Source organism: Eubalaena glacialis, chromosome X (assembly GCF_028564815.1).
Source record: "Eubalaena glacialis isolate mEubGla1 chromosome X, mEubGla1.1.hap2.+ XY, whole genome shotgun sequence".
Classification (NCBI taxonomy): Eukaryota; Metazoa; Chordata; class Mammalia; order Artiodactyla; family Balaenidae; genus Eubalaena; species Eubalaena glacialis.
The window spans coordinates 44,626,887-44,647,165 of record NC_083736.1 but is presented as its reverse complement, the minus strand read 5'-3'; the positions used below and the strand labels follow the sequence as shown (position 1 = coordinate 44,647,165).

Sequence of the window (20,279 nt, the reverse complement as noted above, 5' to 3'; positions counted from 1 at the left end):
TCTATTTGTCTACCCTTGCAGCAATATCACACCATCTTAATTGCTATACCTTTAAAATTAGTATGGGTGCCCTGGCTAGTTGGCACTTCCACATAAATTTAAGAATTAACTTGTTAGGATACACACACACAAATCTATTGAAATCATGATTGTATTTGTATTGAACCTATAAAACAGTTTAGAGGGAACTGACAGCTTTATGACATTGACTCTTCCATTTGATGAACATGTATATTTATTTAGTCTTTTTTTAACATAGATCTATTTATTTATTTAGTTAGTTAGTTAGTTATTTTTGGCTGCGTTGGGTCTTCCGTTGCTGTGCGCGGGCTTTTCTCTAGTTGCGGCGAGCGGGGGCTACTCTTCATGGCGGCGCGCAAGCTTCTCACTGCGGTGGTTTCTCTTGTTGCGGAGCACAGGCTCTAGGCACGCAGGCTTCAGTAGTTGTGGCACACGGGCTTCAGTAGTTGTGGCTTGTGGGCTCTAGAGCGCAGGCTCAGTAGCTGTGGCACACGGGCTTAGTTGCTCCACAGCATGTGGGATCTTCCCGGACCAGGGCTCGAACCCGTGTCCCCTGCATTGGTGGGCGGATTCTTAACCACTGCACCACCAGGGAAGCCCCTATTTAGTCTTTTAAAATGTCTTTCGATAAGGTTTTATATTTTTCCCAAAAAAATCTTGGCCTCTTTTGTTAATTTCTAAGCAGTTCATACATGGTATCTTTATTAAAATTTTCTTAGTTTGTTGTTAGCATATAAAAGCAATAGATTTTTTTAAAGGCATTTTTAAAAATTTATTCATTTATTTATTTAGTTAGTTAGTTTTGGCTGCATTGGGTCTTCGTTGCTGTGCACGGGCTTTTTCTAGTTGCGGTGAGCGGGGGCGCCTCTTCATTGCGGTGCGCGGGCTTCTCATTGCGGTGGCTTCTCTTGTTGCGGAGCACAGGCTCTAGGCGTGCAGGCTTCAGTAGTTGTGGTGCATGGGCTCAGTAGTTGTGGCTCGCGGGCTCTAGAGTGCAGGCTCAGTAGTTGTGGCCCGCGGGCTTATTTGCTCTGCGGCATGTAGGATCTTCCTGGACCAGGGCTTGAACCCGTATCCCCTGCATTGGCATGCGGATTTTTAACCACTGCACCACCAGGGAAGTCCCTAAAAGCAATAGATTTTTAAATATGGATTTTGTATCAGAAATCTTCTTAAATTCTTAAAAATTCTAATAATTTATCCATGGACTATTTTTGATTTTCTAAATATACGGTGGTATCATCTACAAATAATGACAATTCTGTTCTTCATTTCCAATTTTTAAACATTTTATTTCTCTTCCTTGCCTTACTGTGCCTGCTAGACCCTCCAGTACAATGCTGAGCAGAAATGGTGATAGCAGGCATCCTTGCCACGTTCCAAATGTCAAAGCTCTTAACATTTCACTTCTGTCATTCACTGTAAATCTTTGTAGATACCCTTTAAGAAAATTTATTCAACTAATTTGCTAAGATTTTTAAAATCATGAATAGATGTCGAATTTTATCTAACCCTTTCTCTACATTCATTAAGATGATTGTGGTTTTTCTCCTTTAATCTGCTAATGAGGCAAATTATACTGATTGAGTTCAAATGCTAAACCACATCACAGGTTTACAATAAATCTAACTTGATCATATTATTCTTTTTTAACATATTGGACTTAGGCAGTGCTATAGACTGAATGTTTGTGTCCCCTCAAAATTCATATGTTGAAACCTAATCCCCAGTGTGAGGGCATTAGGAGGTAGGGTCTTTGAGAGGTGACTAGGTCATGAGAGTGGAGCCTTCATGAATGGCATTAGTGCCCTTATAAAAGAGACCCTAGGGCTTCCCTGGTGGTGCAGTGGTTGAGAATCTGCCTGCCAATGCAGGGGACACGGGTTCGAGCCCTGGTCTGGGAAGATCCCACATGCCGCAGAGCAACTAGGCCCGTGAGCCACAACTACTGAGCCTGCGCGTCTGGAGCCTGTGCTCTGCAACAAGAGAGGCCGCGATAGTGAGAGGCCCGCGCACCGCGATGAAGAGTGGCCCCTGCTTGCCGCATCTAGAGAAAGCCCTCGCACAGAAATGAAGACCCAACACAGCCAAAAATAAATAAATAAATAAAATTTAAAAAAAATAAAAGAGACCCTAGAGAGCAACCTTGCCCCTTCACTATGTGAGGACACAGCAAGAAGACAGCCGTCTAGGAACCAGGAAGTTGGTCCTCACCAGACAGCAAATCTGCCAGCACCTTGATCTTAGACTTCCCAGCCTCCATAACTGTGAGAAATAGATGTTTGTTGTTTATTAGCCACCTAGTCTACACTATTTTGTTATAGTAGCCTGAACAGACTAAGACAGGCAGTTATCATTTAGCTTAAAATATTTACATCTATTTTCTTGAGATTGTTCTGTAATATTCTTTACTTACTCATCAGGTTTTAGTATCAAGGTTATAGCAGCCCTATAAATTGAATTAAGAATGCTCCCTCTTTTTCTATACTCTGGAATTGGTTTTATAAAATTGGAATTATTATTATTATAAATAATTATTATAAATAATAATTATTATTCCTGGAGTATTTCACCAGTGAAGCCATCTGGAGACAGTTTTGGCAAGTTATATGTCTGTAGTGATTTGTCCATTTTATCTAATTTTCAACCCAATTGGCATAAAGTTGCTTTTTTGGACATTGAGCAAATTGTCACATCAGTGGAGGGCCACAGACACATGCCCGGACTTTGATATTTGACAAAGTCAGAATATCCTCATTGAAAGGTGAAATATGGGTGTGTTGAATTTGTTTTCACTAGCTGTTTTCCACTTCCAGACCTCTGCCATGCTATTCCTTCTTACTGGACTGCCCTCTCTTCCCCTTCATCACCTGGTGGATTCCTTCTTGCTTTGTGTGGTGTTTTTGTTGTTGTGTGTGAGGGTGGGGGGAGTTGGTTTGCTTGTTTGTGCGCCACGCGGCTTGCAGGATCTTAGTTCCCCAACCAAGGATCTAACCCGGGCCCTGGCAGTGAAAGCACCAGGTCCTAACCACTGGACCACCAGGGAATTCCCGCTTCTTGTTTTTTAAAATGCAGTTCAGGTACCACATCCTCCAAGAAGGCTTCCAGAGTTCCCACAGTGGACTAAGCATCTGTCCTAGGGTCCCCACAGCTCACTGGATCCATCACTGCTAATGTACTAACGACACTGCACTGAAATTCTTTCTCTGCGTCTGTCTCCCCCACTAGACTGTGGGCTCCTTCCTCTGTGTCCTCAGAGCAGAGCAGATGTCAACACTTGTGGAACTAAAGTGAGCTGTAACCACTGAATGACCAACTAAGTTCTCTAGCCGTGTCTCTATATTTTCCCACACACGTTTGTTTGTTCTTTTATTTCATTCAATAGGTATTTATTGAGAACTTACTATGTGCCAGGTAGTGTTCTAGAAGAGTGGCCAGTGAGGAAAGAGGAAAACTACGAGAGTGTGGTATCCTGGAAACCAAGTGAAGAAAGGATTTCAAGGTTGAGGAGATGGTTAACTGTGTCAAAGGCTGCCAATAGGTCAAGTAAGACGAGGTCTGAGACTTGACTGTTGATAGAACATTGTGAATATCATCAGTGACTTCAGCACTTTTGCTGAAGTGGTTGGGCAAAAAAATCCAATTGTGGTTAAGGAAAAGCACTGGAGCCCTGGGGGAGAAGGACTGAAGAAAGCTGGTATAAAGTTTTGCTGTGAAGGGAAGCAAACAAATATATTGTGTTTTATTTTGCTATGCAGAGTATTTTATTTGCATGCAGTATATACATCTATCCTTTCTTTCAAAGCTTCTGGGTTTCCAGTTTTGAGTTAGAATGCAATGTCTGTGGACAGCAACTCTGAAATGAATTTTTCACAGCACATTAAGTCCTCTGTCCTTTCTGAGGCCTCCTCAGTCTTGAGGGCAGAGGGCTCTCCCTGCTAGTGTCAAAGGCTGTGTTTTGGGGTTTTTTTCCCACTAGCCTCAAAACCTTGTGGCTGATTCGCAACAAATATCCCCTCAACCACAGCTGACCACATGTCATGCAGTCATGTATGTGACACCAAACACTCATGTGGCCACCATTCTTCCTCCCTCCCTGAATGTGGAAAAGACCAAAGGACCTGCCCCCCAAAGACCACCAGACCACATGGATTAGTACCACAAGATGAGGTGACACAGATCCTCAAGGACATATTGAAGCAGCAGCAGCAGGCAATGACCACATCCCACCCACCCTACCCACTCCCCACCGTGGTCCTCCCACAGAACGTGACCACCCTGCACATTCAGACCCAAACAGGAGAACATTGCACAAGACACATCGTTTCTCATAGAGCTGTATTGTGGCATATAATAATAGGTACTCTATATAAATTAAATTAAAAATAAAGCTCCAGCAGGTTGCACAGGTTGGCTGTTAATAAATATATCTCTGGGTAATTGTGCCCCAAGACCAGCTCATGACCACTCTCCCTCATCCAGAGAATTATACAAAAATAAATACAGGCTTGGGGGGGGGCGGGATGGGAAGGGAGGACATGCCCAGTTCCATTCTGAAAGTTCTCACTCACACCATCCACCCATGCTGTTTCTCTCCACTGGTATCACCGCAGGGAGCCCCATGCTGACCGGAGAGCTAAGGGACAGGAAGGCCTCTCCCCAGTCAAGCATTCTCAGAAGCAAAGGACCCTTCGCTGTACAGGCCACACATCCCATCTGAACCCTCTGGGGGGAGGGGCTGCCCCTCCCCAGAGAGGGGGAAGCCTGTTATTGCTGATCTCACAAGCAGCTCCTACGAGAACCAGGCCAGAGAGAGGCACAGCGCAAGCACCAGGAGGGACATACCACTGTTCAGAGCCACAGGGACCACCACCAGCCCAGCCAGGACCCCCAGAGTCTGGGTCAAGGGCCCCCAGAGCTGGGGAGGCAATACACACACACTCTCTGCAGGGGCTGCTAGGGTAGGAGACCTCTTTGGGGGCTCAAGGCTTGGGCCTGAACCCTCTTCATCCTGGGAGCTCACATGGGGCCTGGCCAGGCTGGAAGGACAGCCTTCAGCCCCCAAGGGACCAAGGAGGGGGAGATCTTGCCCCTGCAGGACTGGAGCAGCTGGCTCCTTGCCAGATATAGAAACCGATCTGTCTGCCAACTCAGTGGTAAACTCCATCTGGACTTCTGTCCTCCCCGGTGACCCAGTCACCCCAGCTATCACCCTATTCACATGCAAAGAGTCAGAGTCCTTGCCCATCCCCTTCTCTGGAGCCCCAGTGAACTGACCCTCCATACTCAGAACCACAGGGCTGTTACATCCTGAGCCTTCTGCCCATGGGAGCCACACATCTCCCATAGTGGCTACCACAGGATGGGCCCCAGAGAGGATTTCCGGAGGCGATTCCTTGGGGGTGTCCCCTTCTGGGCTGGAGGGTATGATGGAGAGCCCCTCTTCCCCCTCCCCCTCCTCATCAGGGTCCTCGGTGTCCTTGATGAGCTCCACACCACGCCCCAGCCTGGCATAGTGCAGCGTGATCTCCTCAGCCAGGGCACTGTTCAGGGCCCGCTCGGGGCCAGGCCACTTCAAGATCAGGTCGCGGTCCGTGAGTATGCCCAGGGGATGGCTGGGAGATACCCCCCCATCTGTGGGGCCCTCCCCACCACCTCCTGCCCCACCAGCAGCCACGGCAGCCCGCAGGCGGCTCAGGTGGGACAGGTAGAGCTGCTCCAGCTCCTGGTCAATGGTGTCCTCGCCAAGCAGCTCCTCCAACCCACTCACGACCTCCAGACCCCCGGGGGGCTCATCCATGATAGCTCCCACTATGGGGTCCTTTCGGCCCCTTCCATTCTCTCTGGATACTTCCCACGTGGCCTCCACCTGTCGCTGGCTGGGTTCCAGGAAAGGCCCAGCTGCCCCCTCACTTGCATCGGGCCCCGAGGCCTGGTCCCTGGGAGAGCCACCCAGGCCACAGAGGGAGGAAGAGAGGGGAATCCTGATGGCCGGTGCCTGGGGGACTTCTGTGAAAGCCACAGGTGGACTGCTTCTGGGGACATCACCTTCCTCTGGGGGTTTGCCAGTCACTGTAACTTCAGAAACCTGGAGCCATAGGGGGAGGGGGGAGGGAGGGGAGAGAAAGGGAAGGGAATGAAGAAGAGGAGGGGATGGGACAAGCAGAGACAGTGAGAACTGGTGACAGCCCACATCCAGCCCCACAGGTGTTTCCAAATGAAAACTCTGTAAAGAACTATAATTTTCTTAACTCCAAAGACTATGTCTACATTAAAATAACAAAATTAGATGGAATAAAAGGGGGCTTCCTGTAGATCATAAAGCTGAGGAATTCAGTGGGCACCAATATCTGGTGAATGACTATCAGTAACTACTGTTGGTTGACCTCCAAAACATATCCAGAATATCCATATGAATTCATGTATTTTCTCCTTTAAAAAAAATTTATTTCCTAGCTCTGTCTTTTGACAAGGCCTAGAAACAATTACCAATCTAGTAGCAACAAGCACATCTAGCACCCAGATCTTGGTTTCTAAATACCATTCTCCACTAAAAGGAATCAGGGCTCCTGAAATAAATGACTGTTTCCAGGCTTGGGGCAGAGAAAGTACAAGATGAGGCTGGGACATATTGACATACCAGAATGTGAGAAAGTGCTCAAAGAATGTTGGGGATGTATCAAAAGAACTCTAGAGCCAATGGAAATAAGCTCCCACTGGCCAGAGACAGTTCAATTTAAGTGTCAAAATAAATAAATAGGTGCAATGGGTTGAAACTCATCAAATATGTTTAAAATTCATGAGTTATTAATGCCACCCCAAAACTTAAATCCCTTAATTGGTCACCTTTGGAGAAGTTCATTTCTTCTGAAAACTGGTAAATAAAAGGGAAGTTTTTAAGTATTTATCCAGCTTTTTCTATACAAACCATATACCCTCAGGGCATATGTGCTCAAGGTAGCCAAATAGTTGATGTGAGAAAGTTTTTCTTTAGAGAAGAATTCCAGCTAATAAATAAAATGGAAATAGAATTAAGTAGAATCAATTCTATTTAAATTAATTTAATAATAACAGGTTATATTTAATAAAAGTAATAGTTTAATAAATTAAATTAATTAAATTTAATACTAGATCAAATTAATTAAATAGAATAAATTAATAAAAATGGAGTAGAAATGTGTTTCCACGTGGATGAAATCAGCCAAATCCAGACTGTGGGAAACTCTATAGGACAAACAAGGCTTCTTCAACAAATAAGTTGCAAGAAAAGTGAGACAGATTTAAACATCTAAAAAGACCCTCAACCAAATACAATGTGTTGACCTTGTTTGGACCCTAAAACACTTATGAGACAAGGAAATTTGAACACTGACCAAATATTTGATGATCCTAAGGAATTATTGTTAATTTTCTGAGGGGTAATGTGGCATTGTGGGGGTTTTTTTAAGAGTGCTTAATTTTCTGAAATACAAACCAAAGTATTCATGGATGACATAAAGTCTGGATTTTTTTCCAAAATAATTCCATAGGGAAGGTGAGAGGAGGGGGTGGGGTATAGAAAAAAGTAGGAACGGACCTGTTGAAATTTGTTGAGGCTGGGTGATGAGTACATGTGGGTTCATTATACTGGTTTCTTTACTTTTATTATTTATTATTATTATTATTTTTGGCCACTCGCACGGCATGTGGGATCTTAGTTCCCCGACCAGGGATCAAACCCATGCCCTGTACAGTGGAAGCGCGGAGTCTTAACCACTGGACCGCCAGGGAATTCCCGGTTTCTTTACTTTTATATGTTTGAAAATCTTTGTAATAAAAAGTTAAAACACACACACACACACACACACACACACACTTACATCTCTAGAATCTCTCTATCTCCCTGCCAGCACCAGCATCGCTCACCTGGACCGCTGCAGTGGCCTCCTCCTCAGGGTCCCCCGGCTTCCACCCTCAACCCTGCAGTCTATCTTCCTCGCAGCAGCCAGAGGAAGCCTGTTAAATCCTAAGTCAGATCATGGCCCTCCTCTGCTCAAGACCCTCCTGCGGCTCCCCTGTCATTCGAGGTAAAAGCCAGAGTCCTCTGCATGGCCCGTGAGGCCTCACACGATCTGTGCCTCCACCTCTCCCACCTCACCTCCTGCGGTTCCCCCTCACTCACTCTGCTCCGCAGCACGGCCTCCTCCTCCTCGCTGTTCCTCACACATGTTAGCCACGGCCCCGCCTTGGGGACTTTGCACTTGCCTGAGATGTTCTTCCCTTACCTTAGTTATCCACATGCCTCACTATTCCACTTTCTTCAGATCTTCTCTCAAATCTCACTGACCACCAAGGCCTTCCTTGGCCACCCAATCTGAAGTTGCAAACGTCTTCCCTCCCCCAAACCCCCCCCTCGACACACACACACACATACACTCTCTCTCTCTCTCTCTCTCTCTCTCTCTCTCTCTCCTTATCCCTTTATTTCTTTTGTCCTTAGCACTCATCATCATCTAAAATACCATATATTTTAACTACTATTTTGTTTTATTATGTCTCAGTCCACTAAAATGTAAGTGAGCCCCATGAAGACAGCGTTTGGGTCATTACTGTATTACCAGTGTCCCTAACAGTCCTTGGCACAGAGCAAGCACTCAATAAATATTTGCTAAACTAACAAATGACATTTCTATAAGCCCAGGCGAATAACTGCATTCTACCCTTCTGCCACCAAGTTCTGATTTGGGGGGCCACCCCCCAACCTAGGGCAGACCCAGAGCAAGTCAGTCCCCACCACCCAGCCTCCCGTCGGGCTGTCCATCCAGAGGCTGCCAGGCCTGCTTACCTGAAGTGTCATCTGGGGCCATGGACGGAGAGGCGTGGGGGCCACCAAGGGACCCACTGACTCCTGGACGTCAGGACGCTCTGCTGGAAAGAAGAGGACAGCGTCGGGGCCAGGCAAGGTTATAAACAAGCCTGGTTTGGTTAAGAAAATATACTCTTCTAGCCAACTGGCAGATTTGCCTCTGAAGCTTTCTGCGACAGTCTAAGGCAGAAGGTGCCTCTTAATTTGTGGAGAAAGAAAAGGGGAGGAAGAAAGAAATGGTAAATATAAGCTAAAAGTCCCCAGCCTGCCAATCGCTTACCCACAGCAGGGGTATTATCGTCCGCACTCTTCATCCTCAGCTCCTCCTCGTTAGGCCTGTGGGGCGGAGGAGAGAATGCATGGATCTGATGCCCTGAAAGGCCAGTTCTGCCACCTACCGGCACCTCCTGAGCCTCTCTGCTGGCCCACCCTCACCTGACGGCTGCTGTTTTCTCTTCTGCTGCCTCTTTCTATCCTCTGGTCATAAAGTCCTACACACTCACTGTAGAAAATTGACGAAATACAGGAAAGCGTAAGGAAGCAGGAGAAAAGTCACGCATCAGCCAGAGGCAACCACCGTTACCATTTTGGAAAATTTCATTCCACACATTCTGTGAATCACTTAGATTCTGCGGGCATAATTTTGCAGCTGGCTTTGTCCATTTAACAGTAAGAAGCAGCATTACATACTTTTGTAAACATTTGAAATGGTTGCTTACTACCCCTATCACATGGGCTGACCTTAATGTACGTAGCCATTCCCTTCCTACTAGGCAGCTAGGTTGTTTCCTTCATCTTGCTCCCACAAAGCAGACTTCGGCAGACATCATTGGGCAGAGCTTAATGAACATTTTGGATCATTTCTTTAGAGTATATTTCTGGCTGTGGAGGAAACCATCTTTTCCAAGAAAGGGCAAGCGAGGACTGTGGGGCACAGGAAACAGCAAAGGGAAGGAAGGAAGCAACTGGAGAATGGGAAGGAGGTCAGCAGAAAAGGCAGTAACCCGAGATCACAGAGGCCTAAGGTCCCTCCGCCAACCCTCCACCCATCGCCATATCAGCCTGGCAGGGCACTTAACCTCCCTGAACCTCGCCCTCCTCACCTTAAAACGGAGCACAGGGGAGGCAGGATGTGTACACCAAGCACAGGGCAGTCGAGGGAAATGAGGACATCAAGCCAGACACCAGGGCCTGGCACAGAGCAGGGGCTGAATCAAGCATAGGTATTTGTTGGTCTTTTTTCCTCATTTGCCAGGCAAGTCAGACCCCAGGGTCTGAGTGGCGGAAACCAAGGGTATTTCAGCCAGTCCCTGCCAGGGGTGAGGGCATGAGGATCATGGAGAAATCGCTGCTCTCATTCTCACCAATGAGTATCAACTGCTTACAAATTAAGGCAGATGAGGGAACCATTAACTAAAACACATGCGGAGACCTGAGAAGAGCTGAGGCAATAGCTCAGACCTTTTTTCTTCCTCAGAAGTAACAGGATGATGTTGACATTTCTGGAAGTGGTTGCAACTTTTCTGAAAACACATAATCAGTTACCTTCACAATTACCTACAGAAACAGAATATCACTAGCTGACCTGAATATAGTGCTTACTATGGTACTTCGTAGCAGAGCTTCACATATATTCATTTAATTCTCATGAGAACCCTATGAGATAGGTACTTTTACTCTTTTGAAGTAGGCAGTTTTATTATCCTCATCTTGCAGATGGTGAAACAGAAGCCAAGTAAATGGCTCAAGGTCATGCAGCAAAGATCGAAACCCAGATCATTCAGCTCCTAACTCTGTGCTCTCAACCAACAAACTGCTGCTTCTTGGATGACGGAGGCTGGGGTCTTACCACAGCCCCATCTCCAATCCTTTCCAGGGTAGATAGAAAGAGGCAGCAATAATGGACAAGATCACTCCCTCCACCTTCATTCAAGCTTTGCTTTTGATCTGCCTTTTGCCCACACTCTCATTCCCAGTTTCCCTGCCTTCAGGGGACATGTGGCTAGGAGACCACCAGACACAGAAATGGCTGCAAGAACTGGTTTTTATTAGCACCCTTGGGGAGGAAGCTTGAACCATGTACATGGATCTAGAGTCTGGAAGATCCGGAAGGGACCGTCTGGTTTTCTCCACAGACTAGGGCTCACACATCACACCAGAGGTATTTGAGTCAGAAGACTACAGGGCATGAAGTAGGTGATTCCAGGAGCCCAGCCATCAATTCCTGCACTTCACGGATGAGAAAGGGGGATTCGGAGCAAATTGGCTTGGTTCTGCACCAGTCCCCTTAGTAGGTCAAAAATCCAGGTCTTTGGATTTGTGGCCCAACACAATTTCTGCTGACTTCTTTTGCTGGTGTAGTCCTTCATTAGAGAAAATGTCATCTTCCTAGGGTCTTCTAAAGCAAGCATCCTCAAGACCCACAAACAAACAGAGAGGCAGCCCTCCTCTCAGGGCAGGGCTAAGCAAGCCTTCCCCTGCCATCTGGCCCAGTGCAGGTGCATGACAACCAGGCTTCTAAAAGCCACTCCAGAGTCCTAGATGTACATGAGAGAGAAGAGAGGGGAACTCAGGACGCAGCCAACCAGCAGGAAAAGAACTCCATGGTCCATTTGAAGGAAAAAGAGAGAGAAGAAAAACAAATACAAAACAAATCCTTCAGCCCCCAGAACATCTCTTCCAAAGCCGGGGAGGGTGAGAAGAGGGGGAACATCCAAAAATCACATCAAGCAATTCAGCCAATCCCAAAATCCACGAAGTCAGCAGAAGTACACAGGTCACTCTCCCTACTTCCAAAGTCAGAGAGATGAAAGCAGGAGGCACAGCATCTATTGTTCACCTCCTCCACCGTGGGCCCTTTTCATTGATACACCAAGTCATTTGAAAACCCTCACATCTATCCTTCAAAGCAACACCCTTCCCTTTGCAGAAACTGTTCCCAAATGCAGAAACTGAGGCTCAAGGAACAGTATCTACACCCACTAACTACTAACTACACACCACACTGATAACATCCAAAGAGGGTTCCATTTTGAAGACAGTGTGTGAAACCGTGGGCTTAAAAAAAAAAGAACACTAAATATCCTTGAACTGTCTTTCACAGTAAATATTCGGAGGCAGCTATGACTTTAATCAAAAGGAGGATAGTGAAAGAAATGGAGTACAAATGTATACTGACTCACTAATCAGTAACAGAGAAGAGGGGTTCTTAGAAAAATGGGGAGGGAGGAGATTAAGAACAAAACTGTACCTCCCGTATGCTTGCTAATTTTCGAGAAGGAAACTTGCTCTTTTGGCACCAACCCCACACACGCCACGTGGTATTGCCTCAAGGGCAGTGGGCAGTCACGAGCTGTAGCACAGACCAGGGGGCATCTTGGGCACTCATCCTCTGGGTGCTCTCGCGAGAACTAGTCAAGACAGTGTAGTCTAGGATGGGCCGTGTCAGGCCTGCACGCCTGTCTCCTGGGCGTGAGAAGTCTTCCTGCCATCAGGAAACTCAATGGCCTCTGACCTCAGACGGCACCCAGGGAGACCAGGGGATGAGATTTCAGAAAGAGGTGCTGTGGGCCCCAGCCTAGGCCAGCCAAGACAGAACAAAAAAGTCAATCGCCATAGTCAGAGAGTGAGTGAGCAAGTGAGGGCTGACAACCTCTGTGGAGAAGAGCAAAGCAGACTTTCAGAGCAGTCACATCACTGCCACCACCACCCAAGTCCTCTGAGAGCACCCCCAACACTCGTGTTTTCAAAGAACCTGGCCAGCCCGAAGTGGGTCATGCGCTGAAACCCAAAGGGAAACTCAGCAGACCCCAGCTCCCATGCAGTCAGCCTGAAGATAATGCTGACTCTCCGAGGGGACAGGTGGCTTCGGAAATCTGCCCGAGATACTTGGAATCCCAGTTACCCTGAGCCATCTGCTTTCTGAAAACAACAGGGTTTGAAGGAGGCTGTGAAAGCCACCAAGTTTTGTGGGGTACTGCTCTGTCTTCCCCAGCTAGTCTGTGTCAGTGTCAGTTCTGGGACTTACGGACAATCCAGTAGGGCGGAGGGAGGAAGCTGAGCAGTTTGTTGTGCTATGAGCTTCTGCTACAGCAATGACTTCATTCATTTGGCCGTGACCCACGGTAAGAAATACATTTTACATCATAACCCAGCACACACCCATATATACATATCTCTGAAAATCAGTTGTTCTTTGAATGAGACAACACTTACCTTTACTACGTGTTGTGATGCACTCATTATTTTCTATGCTATTTTTTTTAATGTTTGTTGGAATCCAGTAAATGTATTTCACATCTTAATAAAGGGTCATGACATGTAGTTTTGAATAACCCCAGCTCTGCCACCTACCAGCTGTGTGACCTGGAGCAAGTTACTTAACCTCTCTGTGCCTCCGTTTCCTCATCTGTGAAGAGGGTATAATAGTAATACCTCAGAGAGCTGTTAGGCAGATTGAGGAAATATTTGAAAGTCGCCTTTAAAGTGCTTAACAAACAGTACTCCACTCCAAATTCCCACTGAGAGAAACTGAGGCTCTGAAGAGGAAAGCAACTTGCCCAGCATTGCCCAGCTGGTAAGACACATCACCCAGCCCGGCACAGCAGTTGAGAACTGGGGCACCAGAGCAGGAGCACCCAACTCAGATCCCGGCTGTGCTGCTTTCATAACACGTGGCCTCAGGCCCACATCCTCGACCATGATGCCCTATCAGTTTTCCGTGGAATAAAAGAGGATCACTTTCACACTAAAATCCTCACTCCAGACAACTAAGATGACCCCTGGCCCATCCTGTTTCGACTTTGATTGTTCTGATTTCCCAACTGCCAACTCAGATAGCAAGTTGGGTCCCCATCCATTCGGCTACAGGTACACCTAAAAATCATCGAGGGCTTACTGTGCATCAGCCCAGGGACAGACTCTGGAGACACAATGGTGAGCAAACCCGACTAGGAAGCTTACAATTTAGCGTGCAGGAAGACATCAAAAAAAGATACTCACACTCATTCTTTCAACAAACATTTATTGAGCACCTGTTAAGTGCCAGGCACCGTGGCAGGCCCTGTGGGAATACAGTGGTGAACAAAAGCAGACCATGTCCCTACCCCTCACGGAGCTTACAGTCTAGCAGGGCAGAGAGGGTCATCCGATAATCCCCTAATGAAGGTCTAACTACAAACTGAGGTCAGGGCCTTCAGAAAAGGAAAGAATGCCCTAGAACAAGGGGCCTTGGCCCACACTACAGGGTCAGGGAGGGCTTAAGATGCTTAGAAGGAAAATGAGCAATGGAGGGGTCAGGGAGTGAGGGGCTGCTGAGGACTCTATGGAGGAGGTGATGGAGTCAATCTCGAACAAGGGGAGTTTGAGGCATCTTTGGGACATCAGCCAAGTAGAGATACCGAGTTTGTATGTATGGGGCTGAAGGAAAGAGTAGGGAGAAAGAGAAGAACCAGAGAGTTTAGAGGAAAAGCAGCAGAGGGTGGTCCCAAGGCAAGGGAAGAAAGTGTTTTAAATAGGAGTGCTCAACCACTTCAAGAAGAACACCAAAAAACCACCTATGGAATCTGGCAGATGCAGGGGCAGAAGTGAGTGGAGAAGACAAGTGTAGGCAACTCTTTAGAGGGGGGTCGACAGTGAAGGGGAGAAGGGTGATTGGGTGCTGGCCAGGAGCAGTGGGGACAGAGGTGGGGTCAAAGGACAGATTTCTAAGACAGCAGAGACACTGGCATATATAAAGGCCAATAGAGAGGCTCAAGCGAGGAGGGCAGTGAAAAGCTGCCAGGAGAGAAAGGGTAACTGATTATGTCAGGTTCTGGAGCAAGTGGCAGAAAAACGGAACCCAGAGCACAAGTGGGGAGACTGGCCTGAGGGAGGAAAAGGGCCCCCCTCCTCCCCTGTAACACAAAGGAGGGAAATCAGTTTGCAGGCTTGGGGGCTACAAGTTGTGGGGAGTTCCATTCTTATGGTTTCTACTTGTTTTTTTGAAGCAGGAAGTCTGAAGGTAAAGAACATATGAAAGAGTCACCTCAGGGACGAGACAAGAGTGGATCAGAATAAAACAGTAGGACTGCCAGGCAGGGTGGAAAATGATCCTGGATTTGTGGCAATGCTCATCTCCTCTGCTCTATGACATTCTCTAACGGGGCTTGCCTGCTTGGCTGGTCAGTTGCTATAAAAAGACCCGGGCCTGAGGTGGTTGGGATGGACAGGCTTCCAGGAGGAAGCACTCTTAGAACTGAAGGATCAAAATGAGACTGCAGTGGGCACCGGACCAACATTCCTGATGAGGGAAACAGCATGGACAAAGGCCCTGAGGCAGGAAAGGGCAAAGCACCTTGGAAAGACCACAGTGACAGAAACTCAGAAGGCAGAGGATGGCATGAAGTGAGACTAGCTGCCCTGGAGGCCAGACTGGGGGAGAGGTCAGGGGGTGCTCAAAAGCCATGCTGTAGCTTTCTTGGTCTTTATTTTTAAGAGGAATAGGACACCTCCCAAGGGTGTTAAGCCAAGGCAGACCTGGAGGGCTCTCCTCCCCACACCAGCCCTGGGATTTTGGACTCTGGGAGCCTCAGTTTGCTCATCCAGAAAAGAGGGATCGAGACCATCTATCTCACAGGGAATGTTGAATGGATCAGATGAGACCATACACGCAAATACTCCGCAGGGTCTCTGCCAGGTCTTGTACAACAAACCCTCCATCCCTGCCCCTCCCACCCGGTTCCACCACCGGCCCTTTGACATCTTAGCGCCAGTCTGCAGCTTTGGCCCTGTTTGAACCTAGCACTGTGCCCAGCACATGGTAGGCCCTCAATAAATGCTTGTTGATGGATCAGCTCTAAGCCTAAGGGTTATCAAAAGCCTGGTCCAGCAACTCGAGGAATGCAGCCATTTCAGTTTCTGAGCTGTATCCCGAGGGCTAGCACAGACTTCTCCCGTGTCCCCACGTGACGTGGCTGTGCTGGTGCACAGTGGACCTGCAGGCAACACTTCCTGAATGGGAAGCCCTCTACAACAGGGCTCCCGCAGGCTGAGGCTATCCCCTAAGATCCTCTACCACCTCCCAGAAGGGCTGGGTCGCAGGGAGAGGCTGTTCTCCAACAGCACTCCAAGTCACCGGCAGCACGCAGGTTTTAAAACAATAATAAGTTGAAAGGTACTCGCCAAGAAAGCCACCGACCTACAAAGAAAATCTTATCGCTGATCTTGCAATGAGCACCAACCTCCCCTTTGCAAGAGCTGAGATCAAGATAAAGAAGCTATCAAAAAGCCATCTGCCCACTTAAAATAATATCACAAGTCATGTTAGGAACCACAGACCTGGGGCCAGATACCAAAACAATTGTCTGAACGGGCTGCTTCAATTTCTCCTTAAAACCACCCATGTATTTTAAAAGAAAAACACCCTCTCCACCCACCTTGGCCCTGCAAGCTTTTGACTTCTCTGTTCCCTTCCTTTCACACTCTAAAATGACCAAACTCTGTTACCCAAACTGTCGCGTCTTACAGACAAGGCTCCCACGACAGCCAGCTGGAATGACGACTCGGGAAAAGTGACAGAAATTAAGGCGAGGGGCACTGGAATGGCTGGATATCTTAATCTGGGTGATGGTTTCACAAGGGCATACATATGTAAAAATCTATTGAGCTTCACACTTAAGATCAATAGAAGGAAAGCAAGACATGCTAAGAACATGGGAACACCTGGAGTGAAATGCAGAATTTGCCCTGAATCCTATCAGGCCTTCAAGAGGAACAGTAGTTTTTAAAAAACGTTCCTACCGTCTCCTCCCTGGTCCTATCACTCACTAGCTGAGTGTACTTGAACAAGCTGGCTCACTTCTCTGAGCTACCTCAGTTTCCCCCTCTATTAAATGGGCATAACCATAGCACCTACACCACACAGCATGCACAGCGGGACTCAGGAGAGAACAAACTTGAAGCTCTCAACACAGAGATCAGCAAATGTTGGCCACTGTTAATCTTTCAAAGCTACCACCATGCTTCAGTTACCTTGCCCATGCTTGCTGCGTCCAATCCAAGCACACAAATTGACTGTCATTCCCCTTTAGCAGATGAGAAAACGGAGGCTCACAGATGAAGAAACTGAGGCAAGGCTACACAGCTGGTGACGGACAGAGCAGAGTTTGGGAGGGGAATCCAAGGAACTATCTGTGATTCCCTAAGCATTAATACTGACACCTATATGGCACTACTAAGAGCCAGGCTTGGTTCTGAGTGCTCTTACTCATCTCCTGTGAAGTAGCTGCAATAATTATCTCTGCTTTACAGATGAGGGTACTGAGGCACAGTGCGGTTAAATGAATTGGCCAAGATCATAAGGCCAACAGATGACAGGACTGGGATTTGAACCCAGGCACTGATGTCAGAATCCACACTCTTACGCCTGTAAGGAAAGCCATGCTGCCTACCCGGCTCAGATAGTCTCAGGTTACTGTTACCAACACAGGTTGGTAAGTAGGTACTTGTCTGCTTGCTCACTTACCCAGGCACATCTGCCCACCAGCCCCAAGCTAGACCTTTCTGAACTACTCACAGCCTAAGGCCCTTCCAGGATCACAAACATCTTGCTGCAGCCAGAGGCTTCTGATCAAGCATATACAAGGTCCAAACAGCATTTTCCCATTCCCATTTCCAGTCCTCCCAGGAGCAGGGAAATGTATGCATTTCCCACACGTGCTTGGAGAATCTACTTATCCCAGGTTAGACTTAGGTGATTCCCCCCAAAATCAGGCCTAGCTGCTACTCTTGAAGAACTCATGGCTTGATAGAGAAAACCTAGGAGAATCTTGTATCAGGGGCTTCTGGGGTTAAGTGGTTCCTTCTCCCAGGCCCTGAATGGTCACAGGTGGTACAGCAAAAACAAACGTAAAGAGCTTCCAGTCCAGGCCCATCTGGTTCTGCCTCTGCCAGAGCCACTGCTTCCTGTGAGAGCAGGGGCTCAGCCCCTCAACTCCACAGGAGATATCAGACTAAATTAGAGCAAAACAGTAAGGAGAGTGCACAGGCTTCAAGGTCAGACATGGCCAAACTGGAAAAGCCAGGAGCCATCACGTCCTCAACCAGTCGCTCCCTCTAGAACCCTGGCTTCCTGCTCCGTCAAATGGGGATCAGATTCCCTGCCTCCCACTAGTAAGGACCTTGGTCCACACTACCATATCACTGCAGTTCTCTCCGCTCCAGCACACTACCCTTCATTCACACCAGATTCAGTCCCACCTCAGGACCTTTGCACTTGCTGTTCTCTCTCCCTAGAACACCTCTGCTCCCATTATGTGTGCAAAACTATTCCTCTTTATCATTCAAGGCTCAGTTTAAACAGTACCTCCTCAGAAAGTCCTCCTTGTTCCCTTTTCTACAAACTCTCTCCCTCCTCATATCTGTGCATAACTCTTATCAGCATCCAGGACTCACTTCCTTGAAGGTCTTCCCCAAACACCCTACCTAAAGCAGCTATTCCCTCCCAAACTGTCCCCTTACTCTATTTTACTTTCCTCTCAGCAGCTAAACTTATTCGTCTGTATCTTAGCCACCTGCTGGTTTTTTCAAACTGTCTCTCATAAAAACCTGTATGCTCCTTGAGAGTAGGTAAGATGTCTGTCTTGTTCAGGGCTTTACAGTGCAATTCAATAAATGAATGAAACCCCAGTAATTAAAACACAGCCTAGCACATGTTTGGTCTCCATTACTCTTTGACCGACTGACTGAATGCGCCCTCCTCCCTGTCCTGGAGAGCAGGCCTCAGGGGCTCCTGGGTCGGAATGCTTGTCCTCCATCCTAAACACAGCCCTGCGTTGGCGGAGGTGGCGCTGGCAGACATTACCTGCGCCTCACCGGCTTCATGCAGCTCTTCAGCTGCCTGGCCTCAGCCTCCACGGGACCCTGGCACTCGGGCTGTGGCTCCAGCTGCTGCAGCTGCTGCTGCTGCGGCAGCCCTTCGGCATCAGTGGGTGTGGGAACGGGTGCAATCCGGAGCAGGACTGTGTAGTTGCGGCCGTGGTTGTTGGCCCAGAAAGTGCCCTCGGGGGTCTCATAGCGCACCACGAAGTCCAGGCGCGCCCCATCGCCCGCACCCTCAGCAAAGGGCAGCTGGAAGGCAAAGCGGTCGGTGCGGCCGCCGTCGTCGGGCGAGGAGGCGGGCGCCTGGCCGGGGCCCAAGCCAAGGCCCAGATCCAGGATGGGATCTCCTGCTCCTGGTCCTCCCGCTCCTGCCCCCGGCGGGCTGCGCGGGACGTAGCGCGCTGGGTGGTCGCAGAAGGAAGCCCAGCCGTCGTGTGAGGCCCGCACGTGCACCGCCTTCTCGAAGGAGCGGTTCAGCACGCGGACCAACCCGCGCAGCACCGGCGGGCGCCCCCCAGGCACCCACACCCCGGCACCCCCGGGGACCGCTCCGGGAGGCGGCAGCAGTGCCTCCAGCTCCACCATGACGCGCCCCAAGCGCTCCAGACGGCCCGGCGCGGGCGGCAGCGAAAATGTGGGCACCAGGTAAAACCCCCCGCCAGCGGGAACGGGGCACAGCGGCGAGGGCTCGGGGCACGCCTCCTCTTCCTCCTCCCCTTCATCCCCATCCTCGCCATCGTCGTCCTCGTCAGCCCCGCCGCCGACGCCATCTTGCCCGGCCGCCACCGCCATCTTGCCCGCCCCGGGCCCGCCCCACGGCCGGTAGCGGCGCAGCTGCGCCAGCGGCAGCCCCAAGGCCTCGTCGGCGAACAGCACCCTCCGCGGGGCCACCGCTGCCTCGACTGAGGTACGGGGCTCGCCCGCGGCCGGCGAGGGGGGCGCGGGATGCCGCAGCGGGGGCTCCACAGGGGCCGTGCGCGCCATATCGGCGGCGGCGGCGGCGGCACCGACGGCACCGGCAGCGGGACCGGTGGGGGCAGGGCCTGAAGGGGCGGGCAGCCAATGGGAAGGCCAGCGCTGGGGGGAGGGGGATACGACTCACGGGGGGGGCGTAGGCGGCGAGACGACAGGTAGAGCGGAGAGCCAATGGGGAGCCGCGCACGCGTGACGTAGACGGTGAAGCGAGTGCAGGGGAAGCACGCAGCCAATGGGGATACCCGAGAGTGGGCGGTGTAAGAGGCGGGATGATCGGGGAATCAATGGGGACGCGTGAATGGGGGGGTGCGGGGTCCGGGATGAAGAGAGCAGAAGTAGGACAGCTAATGGGGAAGTGTGAGCGGGAGCGGCGTGGGAGCGGCGGGGAAAACGGAATGGCTACAGGCGATGGGGGCAGCAGGGAGCGAACGGAGAGGCCGGAAAAGTAGGAGATCCGTGGGTTGCGTAGGTAGTGGAACGGAAGGTAGAGACAGCGAACAGCCAATGGGGAGCCGCGCACCGGTGACGTAGAGGAGGGATGACGATAATGGCTGCAGCGAGCCAATGGGGAGTCTTGTGA

At 49.3% G+C, this 20,279-nt stretch overlaps 1 protein-coding gene across 2 annotated transcripts; it reads right to left on the bottom strand.

Moving 5' to 3' along the window:
• Nucleotides 1-4,342: 4,342 nt before the first annotated feature.
• PPP1R3F (protein phosphatase 1 regulatory subunit 3F) lies at nucleotides 4,343-19,708 on the bottom strand. 2 transcript variants are annotated; one of them, XM_061178056.1, is made up of 4 exons: nucleotides 18,708-19,708; nucleotides 9,147-9,202; nucleotides 8,846-8,928; nucleotides 4,343-6,109 (listed from the first exon to the last, which is right to left on the bottom strand). In XM_061178056.1, the coding sequence occupies exons 1-4, from the start codon at nucleotides 19,706-19,708 to the stop codon at nucleotides 4,814-4,816; spliced, it is 2,436 nt and encodes an 811-aa protein (XP_061034039.1). In that variant the 3' UTR covers nucleotides 4,343-4,813. The 2 variants fall into 2 exon arrangements, with proteins under 2 accessions (XP_061034039.1, XP_061034040.1); XM_061178057.1 differs by having other exon boundaries at nucleotides 8,846-8,925; nucleotides 18,708-19,584.
• Nucleotides 19,709-20,279: the final 571 nt, after the last annotated feature.

Bases quoted from the DNA above. Each gene is read 5' to 3' on its own strand.
- PPP1R3F (XM_061178056.1), bottom strand. From the start codon at position 19,708: ATGGCGCGCACGGCCCCTGTGGAGCCCCCGCTGCGGCATCCCGCGCCC. The intron at 8,929-9,146 runs GTAAGCGATTGG...TCTTCTTTCCAG, and splicing joins CGATAATACCCCTGCTGTGG to CAGAGCGTCCTGACGTCCAG. The intron at 6,110-8,845 runs GTAAGCAGGCCT...CTATGGCTCCAG, and splicing joins GGCCCCAGATGACACTTCAG to GTTTCTGAAGTTACAGTGAC.